This window comes from Hyaena hyaena, unplaced genomic scaffold (assembly GCF_003009895.1).
Source record: "Hyaena hyaena isolate Hyena2069 unplaced genomic scaffold, ASM300989v1 scaffold_227, whole genome shotgun sequence".
Taxonomy (NCBI): Eukaryota; Metazoa; Chordata; class Mammalia; order Carnivora; family Hyaenidae; genus Hyaena; species Hyaena hyaena.
This window is the reverse complement of record NW_024080859.1, coordinates 595,651-613,436: the sequence shown is the minus strand read 5'-3', so window position 1 is coordinate 613,436 and position 17,786 is coordinate 595,651. Positions and strand designations below refer to the sequence as shown.

The 17,786-nt window shown below is 56.5% G+C and overlaps 1 protein-coding gene across 4 annotated transcripts in view; it reads right to left on the bottom strand.

Moving 5' to 3' along the window:
- Window positions 1-2,390: 2,390 nt before the first annotated feature.
- Window positions 2,391-17,786, bottom strand: part of UNC13A (unc-13 homolog A) — a 60,174-nt gene continuing 44,778 nt past the window's right edge. For 2 of the 4 annotated variants that reach the window (XM_039243367.1, XM_039243368.1), the window contains exons 34-42: window positions 16,551-16,674; window positions 13,845-13,883; window positions 12,684-12,713; window positions 11,273-11,329; window positions 10,821-10,901; window positions 9,790-9,937; window positions 5,577-5,669; window positions 4,262-4,421; window positions 2,391-2,691 (exon numbers count right to left, since the gene is read on the bottom strand). In XM_039243367.1, the coding sequence (XP_039099298.1) occupies window positions 2,391-2,691; window positions 4,262-4,421; window positions 5,577-5,669; window positions 9,790-9,937; window positions 10,821-10,901; window positions 11,273-11,329; window positions 12,684-12,713; window positions 13,845-13,883; window positions 16,551-16,674 (1,033 nt within the window). Of the gene's footprint in view, window positions 2,692-4,261; window positions 4,422-5,576; window positions 5,670-9,789; window positions 9,938-10,820; window positions 10,902-11,272; window positions 11,330-12,683; window positions 12,714-13,844; window positions 13,884-15,627; window positions 15,634-16,550; window positions 16,675-17,786 lie in introns of all 4 variants that reach the window. The other 2 variants (XM_039243366.1, XM_039243369.1) reach the window with 2 other exon arrangements.

The window sequence follows — 17,786 nt, the reverse complement described above, 5'->3', positions numbered from 1 at the left end:
TGGTGTTCAATCCACCCCCCGATGGCCACAATTTAAGATCTGCCCCTCAGTCCATGTGACAGAGCTTCTCAGCTCCCCCCTTGCCACCTCCCAGCCTGCCCCTGGCCCCCGCCCCTCCCCCACTGTCCTGCATGAGACCTTGCATCCTCACCTCTGGTTCAGAACCTTCAGTGAACCACACCTGCCGAGACTCAGGGGGCGTGCAGCACCTCCGGGTAGCACAGGAAATGGTGCCACTTCTTCCAGATGTGTCCACGTGCCAGGAAGCCATCGCTATAAACACACAACTCCCAATACCTAGGGTTTGCACATGGCCTCCTCAGAAATGCCAAACCCTTGGCCAGTGCACAGCGAGAACAACCATACCCAGTGGCCGTGGGCTCATCGAAGGGGTGGGGTTTTTGTTTTTCCTTTTTACTGTATCTTCCAAAATCTTCCCAGGAATTAATTTCAATACCCTGAAAGCACTTTGTATCTCCCCCAAACTGCACGGGTCCGTTCTACCTGAGGTAGCCAGAGGGAGCTTTTGAAACCTGAAATCCAGACTGTCCTCAGCTTTAAAATCTCCCGGGGCTCCCCAATCTCTTCGGGTCAAATCGGAACTCCTCAGAGTGGCATACAAGGCCCTGCCTGTATCTCTGCAGGTCTTCACGACATCAACACCTCCTCGCTGTTGTCTCCCTCACCAGCCACACTGACCTGGCTGTGCGTCAAGCCTGCCCACCTCAGCCTCGGCCCCTACTGTTCCCTCTGGCTGGGGCTCTCTCCTCTCCAACTGATGGTTTCCTCTCCTCAGCAAGCCTTCCCTCACTTTCCCGTCGGACCCAGCCCCCACTGCTCCACGAGCCCAGCTACTCCTCATCTCCTCCCTGTTTTAATTTCGTCTTAGTACTAGAGAATCCTGTACTTGGTCAGTCTAGCAGGAAGAAAACAAATGGAACAGAAGCCCCCGTCTAACATGGAAAAACAGGTTCTGGGCAAAGACAAGCCATGACAAACTCCCCAAAGATTCCATCTCCAGGAGCTAAAGCAGGGAAACGACTCTGGCCAGACTACCCCACCAATGTGTGCTGGAGGCAGAGCTCAGGCAGGCAGAGGCCCCCCACCCCCACCCCAGGGGTGTCCTGTGGCATGGTGCCTGAATGAATGACTGAGATTTTGGAGACTAAGCTCTGAACAGGTTTGTATATTCACACACACACACACACACGCACATATATACACACACCTAGAGTTTCTGGTCTCTTTCTTGCCTGCCTGGAGAATTCTGGGAGAGGAAGAAGGGGTTGGGCAGGGGGGTGCCTGGGTCCAGGGAATCCCAAATCCTCACTCTTTCTTGGCGGGAGACCGAGTTCTCAGGCAATCTCCCCACAGGGTCCCAGTGGAAAGGGCTGAGGGCTGGGGTTTTGCTTGGCAGCCAGACGTGGGAGGGTGCAGTGGGGGCCTTGGCCCAGAACCCCCATCCCTTGTAAGGATTGGGGGAGGTCCCCTGAAGATGGGGTTAGCAGCAATGGGGAGCTGTGTCGGGTCAACCGATTCCAGCCCACCCTTAGATGGGGCACATAGGCCAAAGGGAGTGAGGAGAAGGTGTGGCACTGAGACCTTTAACAAAGTCTCAAGCAGCTCTCTGGGCCTCAGTCTTGCCATCTATTAAATGGGTGGGTTGAACTTTATGATATGAAGAGGGGGTATGTTGGGGGAAAAGGAGAGGCAAACCCCCATGGGGAAGTGGGGGCAACGCAGGTGCTTCAGAGCCGTCCATTTGGCCCCCAGGGTTTGGGCGCCCGAGGGCGCATGTGCTTTTGAAATTCCATCCTCCCCCTCCCTCCCTATTTATTTTTTGCACAAACACGAAAAGACACTCTGGTCCAACCTGGGCGCTTCAACCAGCATTCTCGTGCCTCCGACCCCTAGGCCACCCCAGGGGGCGCTCTAGGAAGCTCTGCCCCTTGCCCAGGGCCCGCCCCTCGAGGGAGCTGAGAGCTCCATACTTGGCAATTGGTCTTGGGCCCCAGAGTTTGGGGACCCATCTTATGGCTTTTCTAGGGGACAGGAGGCAGGGCCTCCCCTTACCAGAGCCCAGGACCTGGCCTCCTCCATAGGGGGCAGGACTTCCTCCCATCCCAGCTCGAAGGATCCCCTAGGCGCTGGGGACTTGGCTTCTAGTAGGGGATGTGGCTTCTTCCTTCATGGCGCCCGAGGGCGTGGCTGCTCGAGGGGGCGGGGCGTCGTCCGTTCACAATTCCCTAGAGGTGGGACCTAAGTCAAGGGCGCAGGCGCGGCCAGCCCTCTGCACAGAGCCCGGAGACTCGCCCTCTGGGAGGCCCCAGCGCACAGACACCGCCCCGCCCCGCGCGCAGGCGCAGTGCTGCCCGCCCGCGCGCCCCGCGCTAGGGCGCAGGCGCGGCCCCGCCCTCTTCGGCGGAGCGCGTGTCCGACTTGAGCTTGACGAACTCCTTGGCCACCTCGTCATTGCTGCGCTGTGACAGGATGCGCAGCACCGTGAGGCCCGTGTCGTCCATGTGGATGCGGCGGCCCAGCGGCAGCCAGCAGGCGGCGCTCCCGCGCTGGGCCAGCTCCCGCAGCTGCAGAACGGCCAGCCCCACCGTGCGGTCCTCGCGCGCGAAGCAGTAGTCCTTGACGCACACCTGCAGCTCGTAGCACTCCGGGCCCGCGTCTGCGCTCAGCGTGCTGCGGGGGGGGCGGGGCGTGAGGCCAGCCCCGCCCGCCGGGCTACCCTCCTCCCCGGACTGCTGGCCCCGCCTCCGCGCCGGAGCTGTGGGCCACGCCCACACTTCCCGAGACACAGACACACACAGACACACACACACACCCCTGCCCTCAAGTAGCATCTATGCCACGTCCCTCTCCCTCCTTCATCCCTTCTAAGCCCCCCCCCACCTCCAACCCAGGATACCTACTTTCAGCCTAGGGCCAAACCACGTTGCCACCCAGGTGACACTTCGACAAGACACACTGGCTAGGCCCTGCTCCCACCCAGTGATATCTGCGCCCAAAGCGCCCACACCTTCGGCCGGCTGAGCTGCTGCTCGCCACCCTGCCCCAGACACCCGGCCCAGAAGCCCCTTTACCAGGCTCCCATCTGAGCCCCGGTTATCTCCTCGACGTGGCCCCTCCCCCATCCTCCCTAGCCCACCCCTTACCTCTAAGGAGCTCTCTCCACGCGACCTGCTCTCAAGCCCCACCCCGAGTGACCCGCCCCGCACTCCGGCACGTCTCCCCCTACCCGCGTCTCCCCCTACCCGCGAGCCGCATCCCCGGTGATGCTGGGCTTCTGCCCCCAGGGGACCTGCCCCGGTGGGCTCTGCCCACGCCCCACACCGCTCCCTGGAAACACCCTCTCAGGCTGCACTCCTGGCCCTCAAGCACTACCAGCCACCCCGGGAGACATTTGCCCCCCATCCAGATCACTCTCCTGCTCCCAAGCATTGCATCCCACCGAGAGCCCTCTTCTTGTCCTTCAGGGGTCCCCACCTCTCCCCGGCTCTGATGCTCCCTTACCCCTCTGTATTTCTGTCCCCCGGGAACACGCCCCCAACACTATCCAGCCCCAGTGAGGCTTACACCCAATCCAAATATCTGCCCATCCCGAGTAATACCCTGATCAGACTTATTTATGCTCCCCAGGTCATCTGCCCCTCCGGACCCTGGAGGCTTCTGACTAAACTCATCCTTGCTCACAGGAAGCCCCATCTGGATGCGACCCCGCCCCCACCCCCTTACCGGGCATCCCCGTGCCCCGGACCACAGTCCAGTCCGGTACCGCCATGCAGACTCCTCCAGACCTGCCCGGGCAGCCCTGACCAGGCTCACTGCTGACTCCAGGAGACCTGGCCCCATGGCCCTGAGACCCTCGTCCACATGCTCCTGGCCCCATCACGATTCCTCAGGGCCCTTCCCCAGACCTGAGTCTCCAACCCCAGATACCACCCTGCCCAACAAGCCCCCTCTGCTCAGACTTTGCCTTCCTCTTCATAAGCCTTCACCAACATGTTCTCGCACATTCACTGCCTCCCCTGGGAACTGCCTGTCTCCCAAAGTGGTTACCCCCGTCCCCTCACCAATGTCACTCCTGCACTACGGGGTCTCCCTCCCCGGTGCCCTCACCTAGGACGTGACCCCTCTCATTCCTGCACCCAGATACCACTGGCCCACCAGACATCCCTCTTGCCTAGTGGACGCTGAGGTTCACCCAGCAGATGTCCCCTCCCCCTGCTCCCCAAATCATCCTTAGACTCACAACTGGAAGCTCTCGTTGTACTTGGGGGCCCAGCTGTTGTTCTTGGATTTGGTGGCGAACTTGCGTTTCTTGTCGCTGAGCTGGGGGCCAATGATGTTGACCTCGATGAAGGGCCGGAAAATGCCAGAAGTCTGCCACTTGAGGTCATTGGCAGCCACCACTGTTGGGGGGAGTAGAGGGTAAGACTGTCAGGGCCCCCCTCGACGCAGCTGTGGTTTTCAAAGCCTGAAAAGCTACCTTTCCCAGAATATTCCTATAGCTAAGTGTGGCCATATGACTAAGTTCCCGCCAATGAAATGTGAAAGGAAGTGATGTGTACAGCTTTCAGGTTGTGGCTTAAAAGGCGAGGAGAATGCCCTACACAATCTCCTTCTCCTAGCTGCGGGCTGGAGTGCTGCTGAGTGCAGAATCCTTTGGTACCTTATAGAGGGGGAAAGCATTAGGGATGAAAGTGCTACGAGATGGCTCGGATCCCCAACACTATGAAGCCCCCACATTAGCTCTGGGCTGAATGTCCTTTCTCTGATTACCTCAGAGAAAATTACATTCTATTTTGCCTAAAATCTCTTTTTGATGTTTACTTTTGAGAGAGGAAGAGAGTGTGAGAGGGGAAGAGGCAGAGAGAGGGAGACACAGAATCCGGAGCAGATTCTAGGCTCTGAGCTGTCAGCACAGAGCATGATGCAGGGCTCGAACTCACGAACCGTGCGATCATGATCTGAGCTGAAGTTGGATGCTTAACCAGCTGAGCCACCCAGGGGCCCCTCATTCAATCTTGGTTAAACCACTGTTATTTTAGGCCTTGGTTAAAACTGAGTCTATGTTTTAATTTTTAAGTAATTTTTTAAAATATTTTTATTTATTTCTAGGAGAGAGAGAGAGACAGCTGAGCAGGGGAGGGTCAGAGAGAGAGGGAGACACAGACTGAAACAGGCTCCAGGCTCTGAGCTGGCAGTCAGCACAGAGCCCGACGCGGGGCTCGAACCCACGAACCGCGAGATCATGGCCTAAGCAAAAGTCGGACGCTTAACCGACTAAGCCACCCAGGCGCCCCTATGTTTTAATTTTTAAAGAGCCAACAAAAAGAAGACATAGCTGAGAGATGGAGAAAGCAGAATTAAGTCCCATCACACTGTTTGCACCCCTGGATCCAGCCATGCCTGAAAGTGCTTTATTTCTGGAATTTTTTAGTTATGAAAAAAATTTTTTTAAATAAAAACTGATGTTCTTGATTAGGCTAGTTTGAGTGTGGTGTCTGTCAAAGGACTAGTGAATCCTGGAGAGGGCACTCTCCCTCCCAACTCAGACCACTCACCTTTCACAGTGACCTTGTGTTCCCCGGTTCCCGGATGAGTGAAGAGCTCAACGTGGACTGAAACTTCACCCACAGGGTCTTCCACACCCGAGCCTGGGCGGAGGAGGGGGGGACGCTTGGCATGAGCCCCATTCTTCTCACTCACTCTGAGGGACCTGGACCACCTCCCACCCACCATGTGCTGGCGGCATCAGGTCATCAGCCCCAACAGGGTGGCACTGGGCGGGGGGGGGGGGCGGGGGGGGGAATGGGATGGCAAGTGATCTTGGGAGACCCAGAATGTTGGATTCTACCCTTTCGCTGCCTTGCTGTATGATCTCAGGCAGATCTCTTAACTTCTCTGAGCTGAATATGCATCTGCCTCCTATTTTTCTTTTTTTTTAATTTTTTTTTAATGTTTTATTTATTTCTGGGAGAGAGAGAGACAGCGTGAGCAGGGGAGGGTCAGAGAGAGAGGGAGTCACAGACTGAAACAGGCTCCAGGCTCTGAGCTGGCAGTCAGCACAGAGCCCGATATGGGGCTCGAACCCACAAACCGCGAGATCATGACCTAAGCGAAAGTCGGACGCTTAACCGACTAAGCCACCCAGGTGCCCCCTGCCTCCTATTTTTCTTATTCCACTGATTGCCGTGCTGTCAAAAGTCATCTTGCCAGCACCTGACACCCTAGCTTCCTGGGTTTCATTTTCTCCTTTTGGTTGTGACAATGTCACACTCTTCAGGTTCTCATCCTATACAGTAGCTGCTCCTTGTCACCCTCTTTTGTCACTTTCTCCTCCTCCTTCAAGGCTCAAACTGTTGGGACTCCCTGCTTTGCCTCCACTCCCTAAGTACTCACACACTAGGAAATCCTGGTGACCGTGCCTTCAAAATACATCCGGAATCTGACCCACCTCGTTGGCCTCCATCCTGTTGCATCTCTCATCCCCACGTGCCTGGACTATTGCAGTAGCCCCCTTCTGAATCCTCCTCTCTGCTTCTCTCAGTGGGCCAGCCAGAGAAATCCTATTAAGTTAGACCACTTCCCTCCTCTGCCCAAAACATTTCCACGGCTTCCCTCTCACTCTGAAATAATCAAAGCCCTTTTTGTGATCGGCAGTGTGGCTCCCAGTGTGTCCTCCCTGTGATCTGGCCCGCCTCATTTCTCTCCACTCTCATCCCCGCTAACTCTGCTCCGGCCACGCGGGCTTCCTGGCCGTTTCTCCAAAACACCGCAATAACCTGACCCGACCCAGAGTCCTCACATCTTTTGAAGTGACAGCTTGCAGGGATTTCTCCCTCCCCCAGTGCCATTCGTCTCTCAATAGAGAATCTCAAGTTTCCGTTGAGAAATACCCCCACACCCGCCTCACATCTTGGTATGGCTAAATGAACCATGGCTGCCCAGAGCATTCCCTGCCCATAGTTGCAGTGATTGGCTCGGCAATGGTCATGTGACCCATGCGGGGCCAATCAGATTTAGCCCTGGGACTTTGGCTGCAATTCTGAGGAAAGAGTCTTTGGTGCTAAGCTAGCAAGGCTATCTCTGCCCAGTGAGGGGAAAGCCTACCTCACAGATGTCTCAACCTAGACCAATGACCAATGACATTGGCAGAGGCTCTGGATTCAGCTATTATTGATGTCAACGTAACCCTTAATCTTTCAGTTCCAGGCACACAAATTCCCTAGTCTGCTTGAGTCTAGGTAAGGTGTACCTCTATTTCTAGCTACCAGGAATGCCCGGATTGATTGGTTCTGATGGGGTCATTGAAGGGGCGGCTTAAAACTCTGTCCCGTCCCAATCTCTGTGGCCCTGGAAAGGGCATCCTGTGAGGCCTGGGGACCTGTGACCGCCAACACCCCCACAAGGCCCCTCCCTTGCCCCTCAGGAAGCTTCCCACACCTTGAGCACCCCATGCATGGGGGAGGAAAGGGAAGGTCAGGGATGGGTGTCCAAGGTTAATCCGGGTTACCTGGCACTGGGTAGGAAATGACTGAGGCTCAGGGGGCAGAGAGGCCCGGAGACCCCCATCACCCCACTACTGGGGCGTGCACCCCCCATCTTTGCTGCCCACCCCAGGCCACCTTCCTTGTCATTTCAGGCTTCAGTCCCCCCTCCTCCCACCAGTCACATGCTCAGCCTCACCTCCCCCACCCCCCAAGGCTGGTGCTTCACAGCAAGCTCAATCCGGGCCAGACTGAGGGTGCCGGGGGGGGGGGGGGGTTGGGCAATGGTGGGTGGGGTGAGGGGTTAGACCATGGCCAAAGCTAGTAAGAAGGGGGGGGAGGAGGGCAATGCTGGGCGCCCCCATCCCATGGTTTGCTGGCTCCAAGAGGAAGGCTCTTTCCAGGACTTCTCTGTGCTAACCCCAATCCCACCCCTCCCCAAGTCTCTGGCCCCCCTGTAGGGGAAGGTTCCTTGGGCAAGTGGCTTAATCTCCTTTGAGACTCAGCTTCCTTATCTGTGGAATGATGGACCATCCTGTGAGCCAATTGGGAGAAATCGTTTCCAAAATCCCTGAGAAATTCTTCTCAGCACAAGCGCTGGCTCAGAGTTAGAGCCTGAAAACTGTTAGTTTTCTATGCTTGGAAGAATGATATCAGTAATAATATTAATTAATAATAATCATCATCAAAGTAACAACAATACACTCGCTGGGGGCTGCTGCATGTATTACAGGTCAGGAACTTCCCTACATTTAATTCATCTAATCCTAAAAACGATCTTATGAATTAGGGCCCTTGACTGTTCCCATTTCACAGATGAGAAGCTGAGGCTCAGGGAGGTGAGATGCTCCCTGCGGGCGCCCAGCCACCAGAATGGCGGAGCTGGGATCGTAGCTCCCTTGGATCTGAGCCCACTCCTCACTGTGCAGGCGCTGTCCGCGGTACCGGGATCTGGCTTGAGACATACACCTAGGAAGAAGCGGATTCCTACTCGAATCGCTTCTCCTTCCCCACGTGGAACCAGCAAGCCGTCCTTCCCCCTCATCCACCTAGGCCCCCACAGCCGCTACGGTCTGGATGGGGCCCGGCAGGCCGGGGAGGCGGAAGGACGGGCCTTTTACTAGCCGGGGCCGGGAGGGGCGCAGGCACCGGGCACCGGGCGCGGGCGGGCGGGCGGCGGAGGCACGTACCCTTCTCAGGATAAATGTCTTCACTAAGGGTAAACCTAGTCCCTTTTCCACCATGGACTAATCACGGGGAAAGGTGGAGAAAGGAGGGAAGGGAGAGGTGGGGGGAGAGACGAGCGAGCGAGAGGCGAGGATGGAGGGTGAGTGTGCGTGGCAGGGAGCAGGGGAGGCGCGGAGAGGGGGCGGCGAGTGAGAGGGAGGAGAAACAAGAGAGAGAGAAACGTCAGCTGCAGACGGACGGACAGACAGCCTCCCGCTCCGGGGGGTCACCAGGGACACTAAAAACAGCAGCTTGGACTGGGCACGAAGCTGAGCACGGAGGCCGGACGCCCAGGGAGCGCCCTAGGCCCTGGGCTGACTGGGGGCAGGGGGGGAAGGGGGCCGCTCCCCGCACCCCAGCTTCGGGCTTGGCGGCGACGCTCCCTCCCACCCCACTGCCGGAGCTAAGCCTGGGCCAGCGGCCAAACTTCTCTCCCTCGTCTTAGGGCCAGTTTTGAATAGGGGAGGGTTCTCGGGGAGGGGAACTAGGACCCTGGAGTCGGGCTCCCCTCAGCCCCAGCTGCTGCGTGTGAACTCAGAGAAGGACAGGAGACAGAGACGAGAGAAGAGAGAGAGAAAGAGAGAATTTGAGAAATGGAAACTCCCTCTCCGTCCAATCCTCTAGGTCGGGGTCCCGCCCATCCCCGGGACTGTCAATCAGTCCTTTGCCGCATGACGTCATATGCCCCGCCTCCCCGGCCCCCCACCCCTTCGAGCGGTCAACCACTCCCTGGATCCAGCACTTCAAAGTCGCGTCCCTTGGTGCTTTCAGTCTCTCCCGGATCCTCTCTTTCAAAGAGGTCTCGCCCCACACAGCTTTTCACCTCCTGCCCCCCGCCCCCCGTCATAGATTTTCCCAGGAAATGTCAATCACCTCCTGGCCCAATGACGTCAGAAGTCCCGCCCCCACGAGCTGCGGATCGCTCGCGGGCCCCACTGAGCTCACCAAGCGCCGGGAGCTGTCAATGGCCCCGGCCCGTGACGTCACCGAGGAGGTGAGTCAGTGGCAGCGTCGCCGGGTAGGGGTTGGGCTGCCGCGCGCCCCGCAGGCCGCCGCTTACCCTGGGCTGACTGCGTCTGCACGAAGGTCTTGATCAGCAGGTCGGTGGCCTGCGTGTAGAGGGACAGGGCGTAGCGCAGGGACTGCAGGTCTGGGCTCTTCTCCAGGAAGGTCTTCTTGAGGCCCACGCCGCCTGCGTGGAAGTATTGCTGTGGAGGACGGGGTGGGGGGGAGGTGAGACCCCTGAGGCAGCCCCAATCTCCCCTCCCCAACCCCGCTGCCCTCCGGTGGTGGCGATGTGCTGGATGACCTGGGGGCCTTCAAAACACCCAAGTCGTGCTCTGCTACTCCCCGACCTCCAGCCCTGTCCCTAACCCACCCGTGGGCCTCCAGCTCTCTCAAAGTAATACCCTTGCCTCCCGCCTCTTCCCCAAGCCCTCTGTGGCCCCAACCCTGCCACTGCCCAGCCTTCTCTCCAAATGTCTTCCCCAGAAGGTACCTGCCTCAGGGTCTGTGCACTTACTGTGCTCACTGGTGGGAAGTCCCCCTCCCCACTTCAAACACCCCATTTTGCCAAGCGGTCCCCTGATCTTCCTTTGGATAAGGTCTCAAGGAGCTTTCCCTAACCGCCCTGCTTAATATGTTGCTGACCCTATTTCACTACACTTCTCTATTTCAGCACATGTCTTTTAGAGTAATTTTTGTGCTTTTCATTTCATGGAGACCACAGTGCTCTTGCACCGGCTGGTGGTCCTCTGCCTAGAATGCTTGGTTTGCTCTGCCTTGTGAACTCCTATGCATTCCTCAAGACCCACCTCCCACAAGCCTTCTTTCAGAAAGCCCCCGCTTCTCCGTTCCTGGGCTCCCCCAATTCCCATCCTCCCTTCTACCCCTTCCCTGACCCCGCAGAGCTGGGACTATCCCCTGGCTGTCCCCCTGAACCTAGGGCTCCCCGGGGCCCGCCATCAGGAAGCCTGAAACAACAGAAGAGTCATCAGGCGGTGTTTGTAAATTGAATAAGGTGGGTTCACACCTAGGTCCAGGTCCACCCTCTCCCCCTGAGATGTCACAGGGGTGGGAACTCTCACTCACCTTGATGGTGTCCAGGGCCAGCTCAACTACTGCACACTGCTTCGGGGTCAAGCTCTTGGCTTCTTCTCGTACCATGTGGTCCTGGATGGATGGAGAGAGGGCCCAGGTGAGCAGAGCAGGACCCACCTCAGGGATCTGCCTGCCTATGGGCCTCGTCCCTGTAAAACTCTGAGGAGTTGGAGAGTGGCTGTCTTTTCATCACTATGTCCCTGGTGTCTAGCATGTGAACGGCACACAACAGGGGCTCAATATTTGTTGGATAAACCATTTGTACCCTTGATCAAGCTGTATCTGAAGCTGAACTTTGCACATCTTTCCCAACACAACGGAACAAAAATTGTGCTTAAGTCAGTCAGAGCAGGGTTTCTGTCCCTTGAGCAGGTCGCCATTCTGGGACCTCTCCCCCAGGAAGCTTTCCCACCCCCATCTCCTGCCCCCACCCCTGGCCTCACCTTGAGTTTAGACAGCTGACCCAGTTCTTTGGCTGCATTGAAGATCATCTGGGTTCCCTGCAGGTAACAACAGTCACAGCCGAGGTGAGCGTGGGGGTCCTCTAGACCCGTCCCAGTCCCCACCGTGCTACTGACACCCCAGCCCTGGACACCATCTTAATTTATGTCCAGAGGCTCTGAGCAGGGCAATGGTTGTGTCCCAGGGGCAGAGGCCGGGAGCTTCCCCTCAGGAAGTGCTGAGGGGGAGGTGGTGACTTAGTCCTTGCAAATCCCATGTGGGCACCCTACCCACCCTCTCACCTCCCCTGGGACCCCAGGTTTGTAGGACAGAGAAGACAGAGTGGGCAGCAAGGAGCCGTGGGTGTGGGGAGCCCCAGATGGTGTTTGTCGGTATGGGATGGGCTTGCCAGCCGAGTCAGGGGGGTTTGAGAAAACTATGGGATGGGCTCTAGTGAACACCCCCCTCCTTCCCCCCACTCCTGGTTCCATTCCCTGTGTGGGAGAATTTCCCCAATAATCTGGGTGGCCGTTAGTCTGCCCTTGTAAAAGGAAGAATCCTCCCCACCAACACACACCTCAGTACCCATCCCGCACCCCACCCAAAACAGACACCGACAAGATGGCGTCCTGGTTATGGCCCCACTGAGCCGGGTGGGCTCAAATCCCAGCTCTGCTGTGTGGTTCCTGGGCAAGTCACTTAACCTCTCTGAACCTTCCCATCTAGTTGGGGGACATCATATCCACTTCATGGCTTAGCTGGGGCTCAATCTGTTTTGTTCAATGCTCACTATTATTATCATTTGGTCTCAAGGTCATGAGCAGTGCTGGGGGCAATGGTGCTGCTCCTCCAATCACCGTGCTGGGTGACTTGAGGCATGTCCTTGGCCTTTCCTGGGCCTCAGCTTCCTTTCCTGGTTAACAGAGGTACCTACACTAGCTTGGGGGATGAGGGAGGCCTAAGTATCAATGAGGTAATGAGTCCTGCATTTCCTGGGCTCTGGGATGGTCCAGGGTCCTGAGCAGGGCTGGGCAGGGGGGGAGGGCCATTTATAGCTGGGATGTTTGGAATCACGTGGATGGTCGGTCTACCAGCTGGCCAATGGGAGCTGGTCATCCAGCCACTACTACTATTGTTACAATCATCCTGGCTGTCGCAACTCTTCACTCCTTGTCTGTGACTCCCTGAGGCTTTCAGGAGGCAAGTTACTCATTTCCCCCACCGCACCCTCCTCCCCTCCTGCCTCCCCCCGCCCGCCACCCCTCACAGCACACCAGACAGACAAAGGAAGAGACCACGGATGGGTTCACATTGCGCCCCCAAGACGGCACAGACCACAGAGGTGGAAGGAGGCACGGGGTGGGGAGGGGGTTGGGGGTGGGAGCCACACAGACAGTGAGAGGCTGATCTTACATCTGAGTGGCTTGGCAATTTCACCCTGCCCTGTGGAGAGAATCAGGTGGAGGTCAGAGTCCGGGTGGCCGATCGGAGGATGTTCACTGGGGTTTCCCTGCCCCCTCAAAGGACAGTTCCACTCCCCAGCCCACAAGCTGCCCCCCCAGCTCCTGAGTCTAACCCTGGGCCCCCCTCCTCAGCGTGGCACCTTCCCTTGTCTCCCACTGGGGGCTCGGGCTAACCAGGAGGCTAGAACCAGCCCATCACTTGGGGACAGCCTGCCCAGGGATGAGGCGGCTTGGGGAGGAGGAGAGAAGAGAAAGGGCTTGGGTTTCTCTCCCCCTCCCCCACCTCCCAAGACTTCCCTGGCAACCCTGCCTCTAAAAGAAGTGTACTTACAGGTACCACAAGCTCCCTCATTGGAGAATCACACACCCACGCGCATCCACGCAGGTGCAGAAAGTTTATATCCCCCCCCATACATACACACCTGCATAAGCATACAGACGCACACACACACAGAACTCACACACTAAAAGACACACACGCACTCCTAAACACTTGCACACATGCGCACAATCACACACATAGACTCACACACTCTCACCCCCACATGGATGCACTTGCACGTAAATAGTGCCCCCCAAAAGGGCTAGATGAGTGAGTAGGGAAGCCCTACAACCCATGTTCACGTAGCGGAGACCCCTGTTGTGCACTCACAGGTACGACAGTGCCTGCGGGAACTGCACAGCACGGGCAACTGTTTATGTGTTGCCACAGCTCCTATCTCCTTACAACAAACACCCGTTAGAACAACAACAAAATCTGCATGGAAAACAACGCATGTCTCAGTCGAGGACCGTGGTCCAGTGTCTGGGCCCTTCTTGAAGCCACAGAATTTCAGCTGCACCCAGAGCTGAGATAAGCTCTTTGGGTTTTGTTATGAGAGGGTGGGAGCTGTTTGTACACGTTTGTTCACATGTGCACACGCACTCCAAGCCACGTCCCTGAAGAATCAAGTCGTCTCTGACTTCTGGTTTTGTGGGACTAGGTTAGGACACCTGCCTCTTACCTGTGATCCCCATCTGACCTTCCTGCCCATGCACACGAATGCACATATGCACACGCACACTCAGACGCCAGAGCTCAGGGCCTCAGCGCAGATGAGGGCCTCATTACCTTTTCTAATCCCTTGCCATGTTTTCTCAAGAGGGTGCCCTGCAGAAACAATGTCACAGGGTGATCAACCTGGCAAGCCATGTGGGTGGGAACCCAGGGCGATCACGTATGTACTCATGGGGACAGGAGGAAAGGGGCATCTGGCAGTGCATGGGGGGCTGCTGGCTGGGTTGCATGGATGAATGTGTGTGTACCTTAATGATCAAGTCTTAAAGGCTGTAAGAGAGAGAGAAAGGAAAGAGAAAGAGAGGAAAAAATAGAAATACAGAGCCAGAGAGAAAGAAGTCACTGCCAAAATATAACCCATTTATGTTTACTGTATATATGAGGATCTTGTTTCTTGGGTCGACAGGAAAACAAAGGGCTCCAAACTCAGCCAGACCTGAATTTGAAACCAGACTCTGGCAAATGTTTACTGTGTGGCCTTGAGCAAGTGACTCCTCCTCTCTGAGCCTCAGCTTTCCTTGTCTGCAAAATAGGAATAGTAATATCTACCTCACTCAAAGGGTTGTCATGAAGGTGGACTGTAACATCAGCTATGAGGTCTAGCATACAAGGAATCATCAATAGACGTGAATCCCGGGGCTCCTGGGTGGCTTAGTTGATTGACTGTCTGACCCTTGATTTTGGCTCAGGTCATGATCCCGGGGTCATCAGGCTCTGTGCTGAGTGTGGAGCCTGCTTGGGATTCTCTCTCTCTTCCTCTGTTCCTCCCTCTCCCCTGCTCATGCTCTCTCTCTTTCTCTCTCTCGAGGGGAAGGAGTCCCCTTAGCTCCTTGCCCACAAATACTGCTGTTGGGTATGCTGCCACCAAGTGGTTACAGCCAAAGTCTCCGACTGCAGCCACCAAGAAGTGAGATGAGTACATGTGAATTTCTGACAGGTGAAAACTTATGACAACCTGTCTTGTCCACAGGGGGAACTCTGAAGTGGCTTTGCTGATCTCTGCCCTCCTGTGTGTCTACCTATTACCTCCACCAACAATATGAGCTCTAATGTTAGTGACCACAGCCTATGCTAGTCACCGAGATGAGCACTTTAACACATCATCCCATATGGTTCTCACATCAGCCCTCAGAGACTTACTGCAGTTACCCCTTTTTTCCAGACAAGGAAGTGGAGGTTGAGGGGTGAAGTGACTTCCCAAGGTCACAGAGAGAGTGGCTGGGCTGGGATTTGACGCCAAGTCGGCCTGACACCAAAGTCACAAATGCTGCCTCCCACCTGGGTGCCTGGGTGTGTGTCGGGGATTCATGTGGTCGTGTGATGGGAAGGCAGAGGTGGATGGAGGGTCTGCACTGGACAGCTGAGTAGGGACCCAGATGGTGAGGGCCTGGATTTGGGGAGGCTGCTAACAGTTCAGAGCCCAAAGGGGAGGTCAGAGGAACTCCGTTGCCTTTTAACCTCCTTCTAGCTTCGGGAGGAGAGACTGATATCTTGCTAGAGTCTGAGCATGGGGGTAAGGGTGAATTCCAACGAAAGGTCGAGGTCAGATGTGAAGGTCCTGGGCTCAGGGTTTGGGGTTTGCGAGCCAGAAGGTACTTCCTCTGTACTTATAATGGGGCGGGGTGGGCGGGCGTGGCCTCCCTCCCTCCAGGCCCCGCCCCCTCCCCATGCCCCGCCCCAGACAGACACAGGCACATCTAGGCGAGAGGTGGGACAGTGGGTGGGGGGCCGGTGGGTGAGGAGGGGGCGCTGGGTGGGGTGGGTGCAGCCACGCGGTGGGCCGAGTCCAGACACAGAGCGGACGGACAGACAGACGGACAGAAGGGCCTCTACTTACGATCATCTGTCAGCCGCGATGGGGACGGGGCGGTGGGGGAGGGGGGAATAAGTCACCATGAGTCTCCCAGGAAGGTCAGGGAGGGGGCGGAGACGGCACCGAGGGGCGGACCCCATGCCCCAGCCCAGCCCAGAGGAGGCAGGCAGGTGGCGGGAGACCCAAAGCCTCCCCCACCATCGTTGCCTCTTGGTGGCCCTGCCCACCTCCACCCACGCCTCCCTCCTGTCCCCCCAGGAACGCCCTCTCACTCTGCCGTACCATCAACCCGTGCGCCATTGCTGTCGGGTCCCCACACCTCCCGGGAGGAACCCACGCCCGACCACGCCCCACTGCAGGGGTCTCGGTTTCCCCACTCCCACCTGGAAGCCTGATACCTGGGTATCACCGTCTCTGGGCTGTTCCCAGAAGGGTTCCAGAGGCATGGTCCTGGTCTCCGGATGAATGCTGACCTCTGATTGACTTCTCTGACCTTGGATGCTCTCTGTGACCTCTGATTGACCTCTGGGAGCCCTCTATTCTATTGGTCTCTAATCCTTGAAGTCCCTGGTCTCTCCCTCCTTGTCTCTTGATTGACCCCCAAGAGTCCTCTGATGAACCCACTGGCCCCTATGACCTCTGTGATCCATGGATGGCCATGATCCCCAAACTGACCTCTTTATTTCCCGGGTGATCTCTGACCTTCGTAAGCCCTCCTGACCCACATGTGGCTTCTATGTCCCCTTAGACATCTCTTAACTCTGCTTGACCTTTTTTATATAACTGGCCCAGGAATGACCTCTTTGACTCTTTGATGACTTTTGACCCATATCTGACCTCTCTGATCTTTGAATGGCCGCACTGACCTCTGGAGCCCAATGCCTTTGTCATCAAGTTCCCTGGGCTCCCACAGGGGAGGCGGCCCAGGGATCCCCTGTGGGCCTCACCGTCTGGTCAGTGAGGGGCGGCAAGACGATGGTCTTCTCCATGGTGTTCATGACCAGCTTCCATAACTCCTTCAGCACCCGCTTCAGCACCGTCTTCTCGCAGATTTTGGCAAAGAGAGTCAGGCTGGAAGTGAGGGGCAGATCTGAGAGACAGCCCAGCTGGCCCTAACCCCCAGAGCCCCTTTCCCTCGACAAATGTGCGAAAGCACTCCATGGACACGCAAGAGGGCACAGAGCCTCCTCAGGGACCCCTGCATGGTCTGCCTGATGGGGCTATGATATATGATACATGTGAAGAGCGAATGGCAGGTGGACAGGTCAGCAGGGGCCAGGCTGGAAGGGGACTCAACATCTGGGAGGAAGGCCTGGGCCTTCAGATGAGGGCAGTGGGGAGCCATGGAGTGTTCAAGAGAGACATAGCCAGACTTTCTGGCTGTTGGAAAGAACAGAGTGGGGGGTAAACTAATAGGAAGGCTGGAGACTAGGGACCGTGAGGGGGCTGAGGCCATGCTCAGGAGAGAGGGAAAAGGAATGGTGGGAAGAGGGCAAACTTAAGAGGGAAAAACAACAGGGGTGCCTGGGCGGTTCAGATGGTTAAGCGTCTGACTCTCGGTTTCAGCTCACGGCATGATTTCATGGTTTTGGGAGTTTGAGCTCCACATTGGGCACTGTGCTGACAGCGTGGAGCCTGCTTAGAATTCTCTCTCTCCCTGTCTCTCTAGCCTTCCCTGCTCATGCTGTCCCTATCTCTCTCAAAATAAATAAATGAAACTTAAAATTTTTTTAAAGAGAGAAAACAACGAAAAATCCATGATTGGATGTATGGGGATTGAAGGAGATGGGGTAATCCACCATGATCCATCCAGCAACTGACCCACCCACCCAAACTATCCCTCCCCTAACTTCCTTTAATGACCCCTCCATCTTTTTCCTTCCCTCTTCTTCCCTTGCTCCTTCCCTCCCAACTATCCTTCTACCCATCCATCCATTATCCTTTTTCCCTCTTCCTTCCACCCATTCATCCATTCATCTTCCTATCTCCTTTCCTTCTTTCCATCCTTTCATCTACACTTCCATCCACTTGTCCTTATTTCAATCTATCAATCCATTCGCCCATCCATCCATCCATCCATCCATCCACCCGTCCATCCACCCACCCACCCGTCCATCCATCCATCCATCCATCCACCCATCCATCCATCCATCCATCCACCCACCCATCCATCCATCCATCCA